The 19,517-nt window shown below is 40.7% G+C and overlaps 1 protein-coding gene across 1 annotated transcript; it reads left to right on the top strand.

Moving 5' to 3' along the window:
• Positions 1 to 2,465: 2,465 nt before the first annotated feature.
• On the top strand, positions 2,466 to 3,423 carry LOC131247208 (putative germin-like protein 2-1). Its single transcript, XM_058247626.1, has 2 exons — positions 2,466 to 2,689; positions 2,876 to 3,423. The coding sequence occupies exons 1-2, from the start codon at positions 2,578 to 2,580 to the stop codon at positions 3,421 to 3,423; spliced, it is 660 nt and encodes a 219-aa protein (XP_058103609.1). The 5' UTR covers positions 2,466 to 2,577.
• Positions 3,424 to 19,517: the final 16,094 nt, after the last annotated feature.

Below are 19,517 nucleotides of genomic sequence, written 5' to 3'. Positions count from 1 at the left end.
CCATCATACTCAAATCTTACTAAGAAAGGTAAAATATAATCCTTGTTAAAGCATGCACAAAACTTCATTACTAAATGCTCAATGGCAATAGAGTCTTAAGAGTTTTGTAGAAGTACAATTTAAAAATCAAATATGACCAAGCATCTCCAAAAGGCTACAGCAGATAAGCTCATTCATGAGTAACAACCATGCTAACTTTAGAGGCCATAAAAGCACTCCTTGGCCAGTGGTTCACACAAAGCTTACAACAATGAGTTTGATTTTTTTGTGAACTGCAAAGGGAATACTTCACAAAGCAACTTATAGTTTCTCAGCATTGGGGGAAAAAAATACAATACAACTATAACACACACATTGAAAAAAATAAAATAAAAAAGTACAACTACCATCATTAATGAGGGAAGGAACATCAAAAGGCAATTTGTCAAAGAATGATCACTGGGCCCAAGCTCCTCGCATGGTCCATGGATGCCCTGGAAATAGGCCTGTCAAAATGGCAGACACACCCCATATATATACAAATTAACTCGAGCTGATAAGGCCAATTGATATGAAAAGACAAAAGGTGTTCGCCTAGAACATGAGCATGATACTTTTTTTTAGAGGTAGGCAGCTCCGATGTGGGATCCTCCGCATGATTTGCACATTAAGATTTATTATTATTATTATTATTATTATTATTATTATTATTATTATGTTACAATAAGCTTATCTTACAAAGATTGCGAATGGGTCCCTTATCGATGCATATTGTTCAACGGAATTAAACTTAAAACCCGGCCTGGCCTGTAACAGGCCAAAATGGTTTGGCCCGAGCCCATCCAAAATGTTTGTATAGGCCCGACCCTTGCCTAATACCTGAAAAAAGCTTACATTGAATGGGAAAGACGAGATGAGAAAGAAGAGTTCATAGAAGGCTCCAATCCTAAGGCATGCCCCGTTCATCTCACAGTCAGGCAAACAGGAGCATTACTTAAAATGAGCTGTGAAAGCTGATAGATAGTGTAGATATACAACACATATATCAAGATAGCCTCACAGTTAGGGAAACACCACACCTGACCTACAGTGAATGTAAGCTTGCAATCGTTTTGAGAAATTTATCTAAGAAAACTCACGATTCGGCTATCGGTGGCGACACCAGAAGTTATAAACGTGAGGTAAAAGGAGAGATGAATTGAAGGTTTGATCCTGCTGGAATCGTTCCTGGAAAATGCTTCCATCTTCAATCGAATAATAAGTGAGGCGTTCTGCTCGCAACGGTCGAACCCAACATTTGAGCTGATACGTAAACTACGACCGGAAATATTAACAATACAAAATCTCAAATCCAAACAACATTTTGATGATGGGGAGTCACATAGGGCGGGATAAGACCACGTTGGGTTCAGGGAAGTGCTGGAAAGCAACGGGTAGGATTGTCTGATTGGTGTGCTTGTTGAGCCATGGGCCATCCACATTGATGGTCCATTTCTCATCCATGGCCAACACGACTTTAGGTGGACAGTTCATATACATCGGACGATTAATTATATGCAGAGCATCACATTCTCTACTGTAACCAAGTAGATGGGCCCACCATTGCCTTTACCTAGCTTTAGTACTTTGGTTAATTTTCTTATCTTCGATTGAATACTTCTAGTCATGCAATAAAGGATTAGGTATTGCTGGTAACACATTAGTGGATGTTACCCTGACTGTGGGGCCCACCTTGGTGAATGTGTTGTATATCCATGCCGTCCATCCATTTTTCTAGATCATTTTAGGACATTTTCCTAAAACTTAATCAGGTCCAAATCTCTGGTAGACCCCAACACAAGAAACAGTGGTGATTGAATGCTCACCATTAAAAACTACCTAAGGCGCACCTGGGGACAACCGTTAAGTTTATTTGTCATCCAACCTGTTGATATGGTCAAACAGACCTTGGTGAAGAGAAAATTACAAAGATCAGCTTCATTCAAAACTTATATGGCCCCGATAAGTTTTAAGGGTCAATCACCATAGTTTCCTGTAGTGTGGTCACCTGAAATTTGAATCTACTTAAATTGTAGGATCAGGTCTTAAAATGTGATGAACAAACAGATGCAACACATTCATCAATGTAGCCCCATAAAGTCAGGGTATCACCCATTAACATGTTACCCAGGTATCGCCTAATCCACTCTGAAGCAAAATCCGGACCCATTCTCGAACATATGATGAGACGTCACAGCACGACGGACCTTAGCATATTTCTTCTCACTTATGTCACATACCTCTCGTATTCGAGTCGGAGTGGTTAGTATATATGAAATCCAGACTTGGTAAACAAATGACTATATTTTCTAGAAGCAACTGACTCTACCAATTCCTTCTTATACAGAGTCGACCAGGAACAAGTCTTGGATTTGAAAAAATAACAATAAACAAACCTTCATTACTTCTAAAGTAATAAGACCATTTCAGTGATTAACATTTCCTTAACTCTATAAATACTAGCTTAATCTTCTTACAAAACCCACAGCCAAAAAACACTCATTATAAGATTCAGGGTTTCCTAGCTTACATACATAAACACTCCCAAATATTTTCAAGATGGCCACTGGCTTTCTTCTTCTAACATTCCTTGCATTCAGTTTCTCATTTGCCGCTGCATCCGACCCCAGTCCTTTACAGGATTTCTGCGTTGCTTTGAACAACAGCGAAGGTATGTTCACTCCATGTCAAGTAATTGCATCAATGCTGCAAATGTTTCATAGAAATGCAATCCACTTAAAAGGATTCATGTGATGGGTCACCTTTATGTTGGTTTAATAGGTCTTGAAAGAATATACTACTTACAATCTCTCTCTCTCTCTTTTTTTTTCCTTTTTTTTTTTTTTTTTGATGGCAGTGTTGGTGAATGGATTTGTGTGCAAGGACCCAAAGGAAGTTAAAGCTGATGATTTCTTCTTCATGGGACTGGACAAACCAGGCAACACGGATAGCAAGGTTGGGTCTGTTGTGACCCCAGTGAATGTAGCCCAGATACCTGGACTCAACACCCTCGGCGTCTCCCTGGCTCGGATAGATTTTGCACCCTATGGTCTCAATCCACCCCACACACACCCGCGGGCCACAGAGATCCTAACAGTATTGGAGGGCACCCTCTATGTCGGATTCGTCACTTCCAACACTGAAAATCGCTTCATAACAAAGACCCTTCATAAAGGCGATGTGTTTGTCTTCCCCGAAGGCCTCATTCACTTCCAGTTCAACATTGGCGACACCAATGCCGTAGCCATTGCAGGATTTGGCAGCCAGAACCCAGGAACCATCACCATTGCAAAAGCTGTGTTTGGATCAAATCCGCCCATCTCAGATGATGTTCTTGCCAAGGCATTCCAAGTTGACAAGAAAATAGTTGATTATCTCCAAGCGCAATTTGCAATGAAAAACTAGAGCACGCTCCCTAATAATAAACTCCCTCAGTAATTTATGGTGTATCCAGATATAATTCTTTACTTACGTAAATGTTTGAATAAAATGGGAGTAGTGCAACGTATTTGTTTTTATCTGTCTTTTGTTTTCTTTCTTTATTTGTTTCTGTTTAATGGTTTCTCGTGGATTTTGGCTTGTTACGTAATTCTCTCTCTCTCTCTCTCTCTCTCTCTCTCTCTCTCTCTCTCTCTCTCTCTCTCTCTCTCTCTCTCTCTCTCTCTCTCTCTGCGCTTGCATGGTTCACGAAGTTTGTTAAGATGTAATGAATACGATATAGCAACTTCGACAGTCTTCGATTGATCATTTTGTTTCAAATTAAGTGAAGAAGCGTTAAAAAGAAGCATTAGAACTTCGGTAAGGAAGGAAGCAAATAAAGTATTATATGTTAATCTACCTATTGTGTACCTCTTCAGATGCGGATTGTATATTGACCCCTCCACCACAGACGTCCTTCGTGACCCAACGTGGTGGGTTTTAACTGGTCCATTTGTTGTGCCAGAAATGGGCAAGGTTAATTACAACCCGATGAGGACATCTCGTGCATACGCGCATGCACGCCGCCTCACCTACGCACGTACGCACGGAGGAGGGCCCCACTATCGATCTGTCTCGATGACAATGTCCAGGGAGAGCCTCCTACCTAGAAGACGAAGTTTAGTTCAAAAGATTGAGCCCGATAATCAAGAAAAACCCATCATGGGATCTTATGATTGTGGCCCACTTGTTGGATTGATTTCATATTTTAGATTTTGTTTATTGTTATTATTTAGAACATTGTGAACGCTTTAGATTTTTCTGTTTGGTTTTTATTTTAATTTACTTCATCGCCAAGTAATAGGTTGCGCACACGGTGCAAGTTTTGGGTATAGGATTTTCCCTATAAATAGGTACCCCTTGTAGTTCTTTTGATTGATTGAAGTTAATAAAAAAATTTCTACTTTATTTTTCTGCTCTCTTCGTGAGTTGTGGAAGAATTCAAAAGTGGGTGCAAAGCTCTCCCTTTTCGAAGGGCTAACTACCGTGGTGCGAAGCCACATCAATCCCAATTCACCCCCATCCTCCATCATCTTTTTCTCATCTTCTCCTACCATCCGTACTTCGAATTCGTTCTTTTGTTGCATCAGATTTCTTCATTACAGCAAGTTTTCAGATTTCAGCCCGCAGGCGAGCTAAAACTTCGGCGGAGTACTACGCACAAACCGTACATCGGATCGAGTTGAGATTTGAAAGGTTTGGAGACCATCCTTGTCCGACCAGGGCTAAGGTGACTTTTTTCTGAATAGTGGACTCCACACACGTGCGGCCAGGATCACACACGTCCGTCTGGCCATTGTTGCTGTCTACATGCGGGATCATCGTTTGACTCAAGTTTTTATCCTCTTATAGCCATTTTTCATGAATCCTAGCCCTAGATTACGTTTTTCCTAAGTTATTTGCCAATTTTCTTACCCTAGGGACTGATTACTATGCATGCGTGAATGATTATTTCTTACTTTTGAGTATTGTTTGGTTGATAATTTTTATTGATCCAGCCCTATCATGTGTAGGCCTGGACCCGCATAGATTCCCTTTAATGAATGTTTGGACTTTCATGTGGGATATGAAATTTGTGTAATTATTTCTGAACTAAAGTGATCTTAAGCCTGAAATCTCGCATATCATATTTAATTTTCATGTCCTGCATTAAATTTGGTATCAGAGCCTAGGGTTCTTATAGGAGAATTCATTACATGTCTAGGATTTGGTTGTTTATGTCCATTACGCATCAATTCTCATCATATATGGCTGTTTAGAGGTCCATAAACCCTAACATAAGCTGCTGAAAATTTCTATTATCTTCTTATTTGAATTATTTTAGAAATTAACTTAGTTTTCTATTTCTAGGTTTAGAAACTTTCCTTTTCTGATTTTTAAAAATTAATTTTTTAAAAACTCTCTTAATCTGTTTTTAGAAACTAATTTTCTTTTCTTTTTCTTTTTTAGAAACTTGTTTTGTTTCCTTTTTCTTTTTTAGAAACTAACTTACTTTCTATTTTTAAAAACTTTCCTTTTTCTTTTTTTATAGAAACTAGGTTGTTTTTTTTTTTTTTTAAGAAACTTTTTAATTTGTTTTTTTTTATAGAAGCTTTCATAATTTGTTTCTTTAAAAAATTTCTTAATTTGTTTTTAGAAACTTTCCTTTTTCGTTTTTAGAAACTAGTGTACTTTTCTTTAGAAACTTTCCTAATTTGTTTTTTTAAGAAACTTTCCAAATTTATTTTTTTATAGAAACGCTCCTAATTTGTTTTTCTTAGAAACTTTCCTTTTTCATTTTTAGAAACTAGGTTGCTTTCTTTTAGAAACTTTCCTAACTTGTTTTAAAAACTTTCCTTTTTTGTTTTTAGAAACTAAGTTGTTTCTTTTAAAATTTTTTAAAAAATAATAAAAAATAAAAAATAAAAAATTCTTATATTTTGACAACTATATTGCTGAATTTTGGCTTGAACCCTATATTAAACATGGAGTAACTGCTAGAATCAATGAACAAGTTATCCCAGCAAATCGAGTATTTGGGTAATTAAGTGCTATGAATAATATATAGACCAACGCTTTGATCAATTTGATACATGCATTACCCAACTAAAGGCCTCTATCAGGACAAATCACAGCATTGGAGTAGATGTCCAATCTCAGGCAAGTGGCCAAGAGGATAGACCAATGAATGGAGGTGGCCAAGGAATCAATCATGGGCATGCACTCGTGCACCCACCCAACAGGGGCATCAAGACCACTATTTTGAGTGGCACATGCAACACGTACGACCTTGTGGCTAGAGAGAGTGCCCCGGAGGCTAGTATAGAGTTACCCACTGAGGCCATTCCGGTAGTAGATGAGTTTCGTGATGTTTTTCCTGATGATCTACCGGATGAGTCTCCCCCTCGGAGGGATATAGAGCACACCAGAACATGGGACACCGTAATACCTACAGTCGAGGTTGTGTTTAATAGTTCTGTCGATAGGTCTACAGGTCTCAGTCCTTATGAAGTCGTTACTGATTATAAACCTGAGAAACCTATTGATCTTGTCCCTATGTCACTGTCCCATAGGCCATCAGAGCCTGCACAGTCTTTTGTGCATCACAATCATTCATGGATCCTGTTTGTGGTTCCTAACGCCTTCAGCCCAACCTGCTCACAGAAGCACCTCCCGGGCTTCGTTGAGCGGGCGGCCGACCTCCGGTCTAAGGGCGTGGACACGATGGTGAAGGCTATTGTGAACTAGGTTGCAGACAACTACTACAGGCCAGATCTGAAGAATGTGGCACTTGTTAGGCTAAGTGTTGTGCGCAAGAGTCTTCAGGTTGCTAAGTCTGGAGTTAAGAAGAGGAACACGCAGGCAGCTAAAATCCGTGGTAGGAAGTGAGTATAGCTGCAGTTAAAATCCTCAGTTTGCCCTCTTTTTTGAATTTCTAGAAAATCACTACAATAAGTGAAGGATATGGGACCTACCTTTTTATTCTTCGGAAGTTGCCAGGTCTGTTAGAGCTAATTTGGGTTTGATAAAAAAAATAAAAAAAAATAAAAAAAAAGGAAAGAAAAGAAAAGGGCATGGACACGATCGCCTACATCTTTGTCGACAATGCTTTTTAAAAGCCCAGAACTGTGGATCCGATCCGGGACCGAACCGTCCTTCATGGTCCAATTCCGGTTCAGTTCTAGGGTGCTAACGGTCCAGTTTTGGTTCCAATATTTGCAGAACTGTTAGGAACAGTTCGGTTCCGGTTTCACCCCAAAACCGGACCGAACCGACCCGTGTGCACCCCTAGTGCTGTGTTCTACACTCCGAGTCCTTGTGCAAAGCCTCGTTTAAGGATCTCATTGGTTTGTGAGGCAGGGAAGGACGTGATGAGGTCGATCACTGTCTTCCTCAAGGGATAATTCATTTGCATCCACCGAGCTTCTCTGAACTCCTCACAAAGATTCTAAAAATCCACGAGGGAAAGAAATAAATTCTAATAAAATTAGAAATAACTTGATTGATAATTGTCTAATGTGTATGTGTCCCTGTTACACTATTAATAAAGAAAAAATAAAATAAAATTCATAATTACCAAAAATAGCAAAATTCTAACTATAATAAAAGTCGTAATTTTAGTAAAACTCTTTTTACAGCCTAATTTCTAAAAATAAAAATTTTAAATAAATTTCTGTTAGAAGAGTCCTAGCATGATTACAAGTTATTTCTAAAAAATAAGAAAATGTTATTGTGAACGCTGGCAATTGGCACCCACGCTGATTTATATTTGGTTTGAGGCTGTATAGGCTGATTTGGATTGTTGATGCAGTAGACTTAGAGTCACCATTAGCCAATTCGTTCAAAATCTTGCGGTCGGCTAGAACCTGCAAAATCTGTAAAAGCTAGAGAATATGGAGACTCTCCTGCTTAAGGTTGACTCCTGACCTGCGACCAAGATACCGAGCAAGGGACCTTAATTATAGATAGAGAAGGTGTTAGGCAACCTTTCTGCTTGTACAGGTGTATGGTCTCTACTCCGTGTGATAAGCTGATATTAGAGGGCGAAATGATAAGATGCAAGGCATTAAAATGAGATTCGACAGACTCAAATTTCTGATGTGGGAGGGTCTGAAATTTTGGCAAGCCGCAGAGCATACGTCAAGAGAATGTCTACAAATGGGATTTATGATGATGCTAGAATGACATGTAGGAGGACTAGACTACCATGAGTTTCAATTTTGATGTAACAAGATCCAGAGTTCTGGTAAGTCACAGAGCATACATTCAATGACAATCTAGAGAAGCAAGGGGGTTGAGAATGGAAGAAATGATGTGATTGATGAAATATGAATGCTAGTGATGATTGCATGATTTTTGGCTTGCACATGAAATGACTTGGATGTTTGGGTGCATCATGGTTGGAAATATTAGTTGATCTAGATAGGACTAGAGGCTAAAAGGTGACTGAGGAGGTTAAAGGGGAGGGGGCTGAAAAAGATGGGAGCTTAGGCATTCAAACACTTCCTCTCACTCTCACTCACTTTCTTTCTTTCTCTCTCTCTCTTTGTTAGTTGGTAGTTGTTGGTCTGAAATGAAGGGAGGAGGGGGGTATTTATAGCCCCTTGGGATGGCTTTGATGTAATTTGAGGGTTTATCAAGGGTAAATGATGATGTGGCAATTCTGAATTGGTAGAGAGAAGAGAGATGCCACGTGGCTTCTTTATAGGCTAAAGGGCTTGGTAATATGGTAAATAGCAGGAATTCTGGGGGTCAAATAGGTTATAACAGAGTTGACTTTTAAGGGAGCAACAGTTGCAACTTTGGGGCACATTTTTCGAGAGGGGGCGGTAATTGGATTACCACTCCTGACTATACTTGCTTGAAATTCAGTCAGGCGGTAATCCAATTACCGCCTTACTCCATTTGCTTCCGTGAGTTAGCTGAGGACTTGTTCGGGCCCGAAGAGTGGCTAAGGGCCTGTTTTTGGAGATTTTGGCTTAAAGATGGCTCAAATATGACTCCACTTTGGGTGATGGCTTGGGTATGGCTCGGCTTGGGTAATGGCTTGGGTATGACTCAACTTAGGTAGTGGCTCGGGTTCGACTAGGGTTTGGGATAATGGCCCGGGTTCGGCTAGGGTTTGAGATAATGGTTCGAGTTCTTCTAGGGTTTAAGTTAGGCTTAGAAATGGCTACTAAGGTTTTAAGTAGGGTTTAGGGTTTAGGTTTAGATCCTAAGGATCATCTATGCTTCATCAAGTTAGCCTGGGTGGGGTGTCTAGAGTTATAAAAATTGAAATTACTAAAAATAATAATTTTCCCTTAAAATTTCATTTTTAAGCTGAAACTACGTGTTTTCTGGCAAAACGGATGGACACGACCCACGTTGCGGGTCGGTTCAACTCGGATGGCCCATTACAGTGAAGATTGATAGGTTGCGTGCCTCATAATGATACCTGGATCAAAAGTTATGGTCAATTTACGGTTCAACTTCTTTTGGTCCAACCATACTAAGAATGTATTTGTGCCACGTCCTACATCAGACATCTCCACTTGGAAAAAACTCATCCTTGAGTTACTAAAGGGACTTCGCTCATGGTATTCAAATAATTTTTGGTGCCAATATTTATCAACCTTTTCCTTTTACTTTGCATTAGGCTCTTGAGCTGACACAATACATGTATTCATACTCTTCTCGAATTGACCAATATGGATCAGTTCCTTCACTTGTGCCTGCAAGATCTCCATCCTTTCTGATAATGTGGGCAATTTGGCGGACTTGCTTTTGAGACAAGATCAATGTGGTTTTGTATATCTTGTATCGAAAGCAATTCCTTAGGAAGTTCATTGAGCACGATCGCATTAAATTCATGTAACACTGGTTTAAAATCCTCCAAGATGTTTACAGGCTCCATACATTTTTCATTTTCAATGAATACATCTACATCTCTCATCTCCTCAGATTGCTTAACAAAATTCTGTTCAGTTATGAGAGACTGTCATTCCACTTTAGAAGTCTTGGGTTTGTTTTCTATTCCCATAGGGGCCATATGTCTGCCACTAATGAATCATGTGGCCTGTCGCAATTTCATTTTGACAAGGTCATCTCTCACCAACAAATAATGAGATTTCTCTGCGTAATCCCTTACTGATCGACTATCCTGCCAACAATTTTTGTTTTGTTAGAATAACACCTGATCATAATATCGATAGAAGAATTGCATGCACAACAACCGCTTCATCTACGACCATGTGTGAATTGGTGCCTTCTTTTGTCTTGTCCACTCTAGTTGAAATTGTTCCCACCAAATCAAAGCTCTGCCCTTCAACTTGTAAGCCATACATTTACCTTTCTTCTCTTCCAAAATGTTCATGTAGTCAAATAAACGTTCGTCTTCAAGCAACCAATCAAGGAAGTCATTGATGTGGAGCTGGTCGTTGAAACTAGGAAGATCGACTTTCATCCTGAAGTCTTAATTCGTTCGATTTATCCTTCTTTTTTTTTAAATTAAGAAAAGCTGTGAATATATTAATGTCATCAACAAACTTACAAATAGCATTGGGCGGACACGAGCAAACAAAAAAGAGGCCCAACCGCCTATCATATCACTATACGGATTCCAAAATGACTGGGTAAAATGAAAAATAGGAAAAAATCATGACTCCCTTAATGCCCCTATACCCGTTTTGTCAAGGAAACATAGGCCTCTTATCATTTGAGGGAGGGTTGACATCTTGTCCGTCAAGAAATTCCCTTGGTTGGCTGCTCCAATCTAGCAAGCCCGTCAGCCGGCCCATTAATTTCATGGGGAATGAGGGATATGAAAAAATTTCCTTTCACCTGAAGACTCTTGATTCTCGTTAACCAGTAGTTCCATTTCCAGTGAAGATGTGAGGACCCCTTGATAGCCTCCACCACAAAGGAAGAATCTGACTCAATGAGCACCTGGTGAAAACCCAGCAATATACTGAAAAACATAGCATCATGAAGGGCCCAAAGTTCAGCCCTGTTATTCGAGCTAGAGTAATAGCCCGAGTAGAAAATGAAAATCAGGTTATCGTTAGAGTTTCTGCAAATGCCTCTGGCCCCAGACGAGCTAGGGTTCCCAGCTACTACACCGTCTATATTCAGCTTCACCCAGCCCGCAGGAGGTCTAGTCCATTTAACAGAATGGCAAGATTTGGGCAGAGGAGGATTGGATTTGAAGAAAGGGAACCATGAAATATTTTACCAAGTAACCACTTGACGTGACTAATCACCTTGCTGCTGTTTGGGCTGATCCCATCATATTTGGTTGAGTTCTTAGCTTTCCAGATTTCCCATACTATCAGACACGGAGTAATGCGATGAAGGAGAGATGGCCTGCCACCTGGATGATTGGATTCCCACTAGAGGAAAAAATGATTCCCAATCGATGATGAAGAGATGGGTTGAATATCAAAACTATCACTGAACTCTTTCCAGACTTTGGACGCAAGAGCCCCTCTAATGAAAAGGTGTTCTAACGATTCAGGATAAAGGGAAAATTCTGCTCACCATCACAACAAAGGCACCAGGAGGCAAGTGAGATCCCACGAGACTGGATCCTATCATCAATTGGAATGGCCCCTTGGAAGAGCCTCCAAAGAAAGAAGGAAATCTTGTTTGGAATATTTGGATGCCAAATGCGCTTGGCCCAAGCTTTTTCCTACCTAGTTGTCCTGTACACAGCCCACCTAGCTTTTACTAAAAAACTGCCAGATCGTTCGTGTGGCCAGACGAGACAATCTGGTTGATCTGATGTACATATCCCCGCCTGAATGATATGTTCCTTCACCCCCGCAGGGAGCAGCTCAAAAACCATCAGTTGAGGATTGATACCATCGAGGGAGACAATGTCGCTAACTGACATGTGGAGTATCTCATCAGGAATTGGTTAAACTACCCAATTTGCAAGTCGGCCTAAACTTGGCCAGTTGTTTTGCTAAATGTTGAAAGAACCTTGCCCCACCTTCCATTGCAAATTGCTGTCTAGAAAAGGGGAGAGGGATAGGATGTGTTTCCAAATGGGGGAGGGGGAAGAAAAAGAGGAGGCAGATATACCATGTTGAAGAGAGCCATATCTAGAGGCAACATAATCAGCCCACAAACTACTTCTCGTGCCAATCTTAGCTAACCATACCATTTTCAATCTGAGCACTGTCATAACATCTCTAAGCTTTCTTATGCCTAAGCCACCTTCTTCTCTTGGCATGGATATTTTATCCCACTTTATCCAATGGCATTTTTTGTTTCCCTCATGCCAACCCCAAAGAAAATTGGAAAAACTAGATCCATCTGCTGAAGAATCTGAGAAGGAATAGAAACAGCAGACATCGCATGAATGCGAATACGTTAAAGAATATGATTGATGAGAGTGCACCTGCCTGGTTGTGAAAGAATTCTGGCCTTCCACCCTTGAATCTTGTTCTCAATTTTTTCCAACAAGGGACGAAAAATAGAAATTCTGGCCCTACCTTTAACAAGGGGAATCCCAAGATAAATGAACGATGCCAAAGAGCTGGGGATCCCAAGACGGTGCTGGATGTTTCTAATTCTATTCACTGGAAATTTAGAGGAGAGATGGACGCAGCTTTTGTGGTAGTTAATACGTTGACCTGATGCAGCTTAGTATCAGGAGAGAAATTCTTACACCACTTTGAGGGATAAGCTACAACCATTAAAGAAAAGGACTGTATCATCAGCATATAACAGATGAGTGATTTGTTTGCAGCCAAGTTTGAGCTTGAAACCTGTACTTAGGACCTCTACTGCTAATATAAAAAGGCTTGGAGATAAGGCCTGCGAAACCTGTAATTAGGACCTCTACTGCTAATATATAAAGGCTTGGAGATAAAGGATCCCCTTAGCATAGCCCTCTTGAGGATTTGAAGAAACCAACACTCAATCCACTGATAAGAATTGAAAACCAATTGTTATTCCAGCATTTTTCCACCATATAACTCCATGATTGAGAGAAACTGAAACCCGCAAGAACCAGCACGAGAAAATCTCATTCTAAGCAATCATACGCCTTTTCCATGTCCAATTTAAGGATTATATTTCCACCTCTAACCTTCCGATCGATATCTCTTAAGATCTCCTGGCCCAAAGCAACACTTTAAACTATTGAGTGGCCCCAAACAAATGCTCCTTGTTTAGGGGATATAATGTTTAAGAGGACCAATGCCAATCTATCTACAATAACTTTAGTAAATATTTTATACATGCAATTACATAGGCTGATGGGACGGAAGTCTGAAAAGACTTTAGGGGCCATTTTCTTGGGGATCAAACAAATAAGGGAAGCAGAGAAAGCACGTGGCATTTTACCACCTTGAAAGAAATGCACCACCACTTTATGGATATCCAACCCAATGATATCCCATCTATTGGCAAAGAAAACGCCTAAAAACCCATCGGGTCCAAGAGCGTTGTCTCTTGGAAGGGCCATTACTGCTCTCCTGACTTCATCCAACAAGGGATAACTTGAAAGATGTTCATTATCAGCGTCAGAGATGATCTGCGGGATCGAATCAAGGAGACTATCATGCATCATGTTAGGTTCCGACTTAAACAGGGTAGGGAAATACCACATGCTTCATCTTGAATCAGTTTTGGGTCGGTTGTCATGTTACCCGGTTCTAGCTGAATGTCTTCAATATAGGCCCTCCTGATCTTGTCTATGGCTGACATGTGGAAAAATTTCGTATTACGGTCACCCTCCTGAAGCCAATTGTTACGGCATTTCTGTTTCCAGTAGATTTCCTCAGCCAGTCCAATTGCTCAAGACGCTTTCTAGCCTTAAGAAGCTCACCTTAGCTGACTTGATGGGAGTTTTACGCTTGAGCTTCCAGCTAGACGATGGATTGTTCCACAATTTTGAGCTATTGGAATATATTGCTAAAAACATTTTTGTTCCACTCTTTTAGGTGATTTTTTACCTTCCAGATTTTGATCATGAGATTGATCATGGGCTGGTCTGAAAGGTCTTCATTCCAGGCCTGGCTGATCACATTGGAATACTCATGGTGAAGGATCCACATACGTTGAAATCGAAAAGGCTTCGCTGACAACTGAATCACTGGGGGAAAAGCTAGAAGGAGAGGACAATGATCGGAGTTTACGTGAGGGAGGTGCTTGACGTGGAAGCGAGGAAAGGAATTTATCCAATTACCATTGCATAAAAATCTGTCTAAACATGCCCAAGCCCGAGTGTTACTAGCTTGATTATTGTACCAAGTGAATCTGTTGCCGCTGAATCCTGCATCCAATGAACAAGCAAATTCCATAGCATTAGCAAATTTTGTGTAACTGCCTGTGTCCTGATTTCTGCTACCTTGTCTTTCTGATGTGGAGAGGACAGTGTTGAAATCTCCATCCACTGCCCACGGACCTAATATATTCCTGGCCATGGAAATCAGATCCTCCCAAAGAGCTCTCCTCTACACTCTGGAACACCTGGCTGACAAATGGAAGCCTAGTTTAAGCCCCACTATAAGTGCTATGGTTTCTAGCTCCTATTGTTGTCAAATTTTATAGTGCCAAAACCTCTTGGAATCTGTGTCTTGTGTAGCGCATCTGCATATTCAAAACTGTGCATCTCATGTACAAGAAAAAAGATCTTTACTTCAAGAACTTCAAATACAAGATTACATGTTCATGTTCAAGTACAACACTAAGTGTGAATTCAATCTTTCAAACTTCAATAGTTCAAGTTTTCAAAGCTTCGTCCAAGTTAAGACAAAGTTCCTATACTTTGAACCTCAAGCTCAAGCTTCAATGTATTACAAATTCAAGCTTTAGAAGTCTCAAGTTCAAGCTTCATCATATGATAAGATATCAACCTTCGTAAATTTCAAAGATTAGCTATCAACTGAAGCAAAAGAAGATTCGATGTTCATATATCGCTTATAAGGAATGACCCGAGATTGACCCTAGGGAAGGTCATTTTGAATACATACTTTAAATTGGGTCACTTTATAAGTGTATTGACTGTTTCTTGACTAGTCTTGGATTATGTTCGACTAGTCCTAGCATTGGCTCGACCAGTCCTAAGTTTGTTACTGATTTTCAAAAATTTTTGTTATTTTCTTGACCAGTCCTGGAGACTGCTCAACCGGTCGTTGAACAGTGCTTGACCAGTCCTGCAGGCTCGACTCAAATTCCAACAACTAAAATGGGTTGTCGTGGACAGGACTCGACCGGTCGTGGAAGCCGCTCAATCGATCGAGTAGGTCTTTTGACCAGTCGTGGAACGGCCTTATCTTTTCATGCCCAAATTTTTAAAAGTTTGTTGGTCCTTCGACCAGTCGAGCTGACCTTAGGACCAGTCGAGAGTGCGATTTCTGCACTTATAAATAAAGCACGAATTTTAGAGTTTGATATCCAATTCAAGTAAAATCAATACGCTGCTCTGAGAGATTAGTCATATTTTTAAGTTATATTGTGCTCATTTAATATTCTCTTAATTTAGTAATGTTGTATTTGATTTTGTATTCTATATTTCAGTCATATTTGCAAAAGGGATTGGAAATTTTTCATTTCTTGGAATCAAAATCAAATCGAGCTAGCCCAACTTGATTTAATTTAAAAATCATTTAGAATCTAGAACCATTTCATAAGTGAGTGTGGACATTGAACTTCTATGTTGAACTTCTACTCTGATTTGGTTCTACCGGGGTGCATCAAAAGGAGAATATCCAGATAAATATTTTACATTTGTGTAAATTCTTTTCTTTTGGTTTCTTTGGGATTGAGCCAGAAAAATCTCATTCTTTTGGTTGTCTGAGGTGATCCAGAAAACTCAGAGTGTGGGGTTTTAAATTGTGTAAGCCTACTTGAAAGACACAATTGTGAAGGTTTTAGGTGAACCTTGAAAAACCTATTTCATAGTGAACGCTAATATCTACTGTGTGAGGATATTAGGAGTAGAGTAGTTATGTGGCTGTTTTTCTAAACAGTTGGTGTACACACAAGCGAACCACTATAATTTCTGGTCTTGTGGTGATTGTTTATTTGTGGCTTTGTTGGATATCGTAATTTTCCTTTACGCATTTGTGGAGAATGTTGTAATCCTTTTATGTATGCGTGGGAATGTTGTAATAACTTAGATTCTTTCCTTGCTATTTTATTTTTATTCCTTTGTATCAGTTTTAGTTTTTGATACACAGGCCGTTCTAGGAATCAGGTTGTCCTACCATAAACCTTTAGTTTTTGGTATAAGGTTGTCCTTAGAACAACATCTGTATCAACCTCTTAATACTTGTACGTTTGATGTTGTTATTCATTTCAGCATTGTGGAATTGTTTATGCGTTATCTCTATTTATTTGTTTAAATTTCGCTGTTAATTTTTTAATTTGGCATAGTCCTATTCACCCCCTCTCTATGACTCTTAGCTCGGCCTTTTCACCCAAATACACTCTTTTATCTTCTCTGGACATGGGCTCCAAAATAGCCATACATAGAGGTTTATGATTACGAACTATCCTGGTCGTTGATCTGAGAGTAGCTGTGTTGTCTATCCCACGCACATTCCAAATAATCGCACAATCCATCAGTAACATTTCTTGAGTTGATTGCCCTTCTATTTAATCTTCTCAGTCTTCCACCCCATTATTCCTGCGTGAAGCTTGTCGTTGGTTTTGCTTCTTTTTCTAACCACAATTCTCTTCTTCCCTCTCTTGGAACGAGGTTTGGACTGGGGTGGGGTTGCATCATTTCTGATCCATTTGCCTGTAGGCCTTCCTGGAGAGATTGGGATGGTGGCTTGGTGATCTCCTAGACCTGCTGGATGGAGAGATCTTCACTGTCGCTGCAGTCTCCGCAATCTGGCCTGATAGGGGATTTCCCTCCAACCTGGAACAAAGAATTGTAAGGGGCGAAATCTACTTCCAAGTCAATAGGTTGGATATCTTCTCTGCTATCGACTAGCCCAAAGGGTCTAGCTGGGGTAATCCCCAAGGCGTGGCTATGTTGCTGGAAGAATAGATGGAGGCTTCTACATTTATTTTGTAGCCTGTCCGAAAAATCAAACTCCTGGAAATGTATCGGAGAACTGCCTTTCAATCTAGAGCACATGTTTTCCTTTCTGTTAACATTTATTCTAGCCCGCCAAAGAGTGTTATCTATCTATTTCTCACGAGTATGGGACGAAACCCACTGATTGAAGCATAGCCTAGATCTCTAATCATCGTTTCTATGACTTGGAAGGAGAGCATCCACAGGGCCATGAAGATCCCTGTTGCCAGACTGATATGTGATGGAAAAGGCCTGACCCAGATTTTGCAGTTCCTCAATAAGGCTGGAGTCACTGAGCATAGTTATTGGCACCATCTTTTGCACTTCCTCAGATGGGGTTCTGCACTCTGCACTATTTTCTAAATCATGCCTTTGATGGGCTAGTGGCCCTCTAGGCTGGATGATTGGGGACAGACAAAAGTGGGGCATAGTCTCTGATGGTTTGTATATGTCTGCTGGAATTCAAATCCAGAGACAAGGGGAGGAACTTGCATTATGGGGTCTGGGACTGAGTTGCTATTCTGATAATTTGCTGCTCCACTGGATTTTCCTGTGAAACATTCATCACAAGGGCAGACGACTCTACATCTCCAGGAGTGGAAATAGGGGCTTGTTGAGTCGGATCATCCTGGAAACCGGATATGGGGGTGCAAACTGGATGGGTGACATGAGCCGTGGCAAGGCGAGGATAGATGGGTTGGTGGGTTGTGGGATCGGGAGATGGGAGATAGGTGGCAATATCGGTTGGAGGGGTATGGGGTATGGTCTTATATTAGTAGAGGCCTAGTTTGGTGGGTGGAAGTTGGTTCTGATAGTTGGGGTCTCAGTTGTGGTGTGTTGTTGGAAGAGGTAATAGGCCTAGGTCTGTTGGACTAGGTGGGATGGTTGGGAGGATGAGGGGATGCTGATGGTTCGCAAGCATGAGTGCTATCAGACGGAGGGAGGTTCTTTGGGTCATTTTCACAAACAGTGGGTGGGGGCTCTGTATTATTAGCCTTATCTTGATGGAAAGTTCTTGTAACCCACTCATTAGTAGACTCCTTTGATGTCGGCAATACAGGTGATTAGGAGGATGCCCGAATTCATTATCAGAATTTTCTAAGATCCCTATGATTGGAAAGTCTCGACCTGCTACCTTAAGGTGGCGAGAACTATGAATATCCACTCCTAGTTTGAGAATCACCTAAACTCTGCCAAATGCCTGAAAAGATCCTGATCTTGCCACACTGTCGATTTCTACCACCTCCCCAAAGGTTTTCGCTAGATCTTCAATAGCGGATGGGTACCAGGAATGAGCTGGGATTCCAAATAATCTGATCCACCTACCTATACCCAAGATGATAGCTTCTGGGTACCAAGCTGTGACATCGATTAGTTTCATTTTCTGGTGCAGGATTGAATCTTTGGCAAATGCGGTCATCTCCTACCTGGATTTAAACTTTAGAATGAATTTCATGGGGGATATTCTGGATATGTCCACTTTCAAGGCTGCAAATGGGGATTTTCAGATGTTGTTAATAATGTGGGTGATGGATACTCATTTGCTTTGAGCTATTCCTATGAGGGCTGATGATAACTCTTCCTGCAGCTTTCGAACTTCTTGGCTATTTGTGGTGACTGTAAATGGCCCCATATTGATCTGAGATGGGGGCTTTGGCTGAAGGAGGCGTTCTTTACTCATAACAGAGTTTGAATAGGACCGCCTTCCCAAAATGAGGGCAGATTGAGATGCAGAGGCATCTCGGTGGGTCTTGCCTTAAATATCCTCTGATTTGCTCTTTGCTTTTTCTAGGGTGATGATCCTTCCATCAATCCTTCGGCCATTGAAAGTGTTGACAACATTTAGGGCATCCTATTCGTAGAGGAAATTAATGAAAGCAAAACCATGAGATCTGTTGCGCTCCCTGTCCCATAGGATGGTAATATCCGAAAATTCCCCAAATCTGTCAAAGATTCAGGAGAGGTCTTCCACATTTGTGTCGTAAGTCAGATTGCCTGCGAAAATAATGGTGGCTGCGTGTTGCCCTGCCTTGCTTCCGTTGCACCAGCCGCCATTCTAAATCCCTTTCCTAACCACATCCCAGATCTCGTTCTCCTTCTTGCTCTTGTTCTCCTACTCGCTCTCGTTCTTCCATGGGGCCCAACAATTCTGCACCGCCTGGAATCTAGTAGAAAATTCTCCTCTAGATTCTCTCTACGGAAACACGCATTTCTCACTGTTTTCGTCTTTACATGGTTTTGTTATTGAAGAATGTAAGAAGAAGAGAAATGATGGTTGCCACCAGATGTCTTGTTCGATCTATCCTATCAACTCCTCATTTGGTATGTTGTGGAATCATGTTGTTGGATCCCATCTATTAGAGTGCGATTCCGCGATTCATTGCTGGAATCGCCCTACGATCAGCGTGATTATGTATGAATTTCAGCACCTACCAGGAGTGGATCATGACCACGAACACGGAGTTTTCCTAGGGCCTCTGTCATGCGATTAATGGCAACCTACAACCCTTGCATGACTTGC

Source organism: Magnolia sinica, chromosome 5, assembly GCF_029962835.1.
Source record: "Magnolia sinica isolate HGM2019 chromosome 5, MsV1, whole genome shotgun sequence".
NCBI lineage: Eukaryota > Viridiplantae > Streptophyta > Magnoliopsida > Magnoliales > Magnoliaceae > Magnolia > Magnolia sinica.
This window is presented reverse-complemented; position numbering and strand designations above follow the sequence as displayed.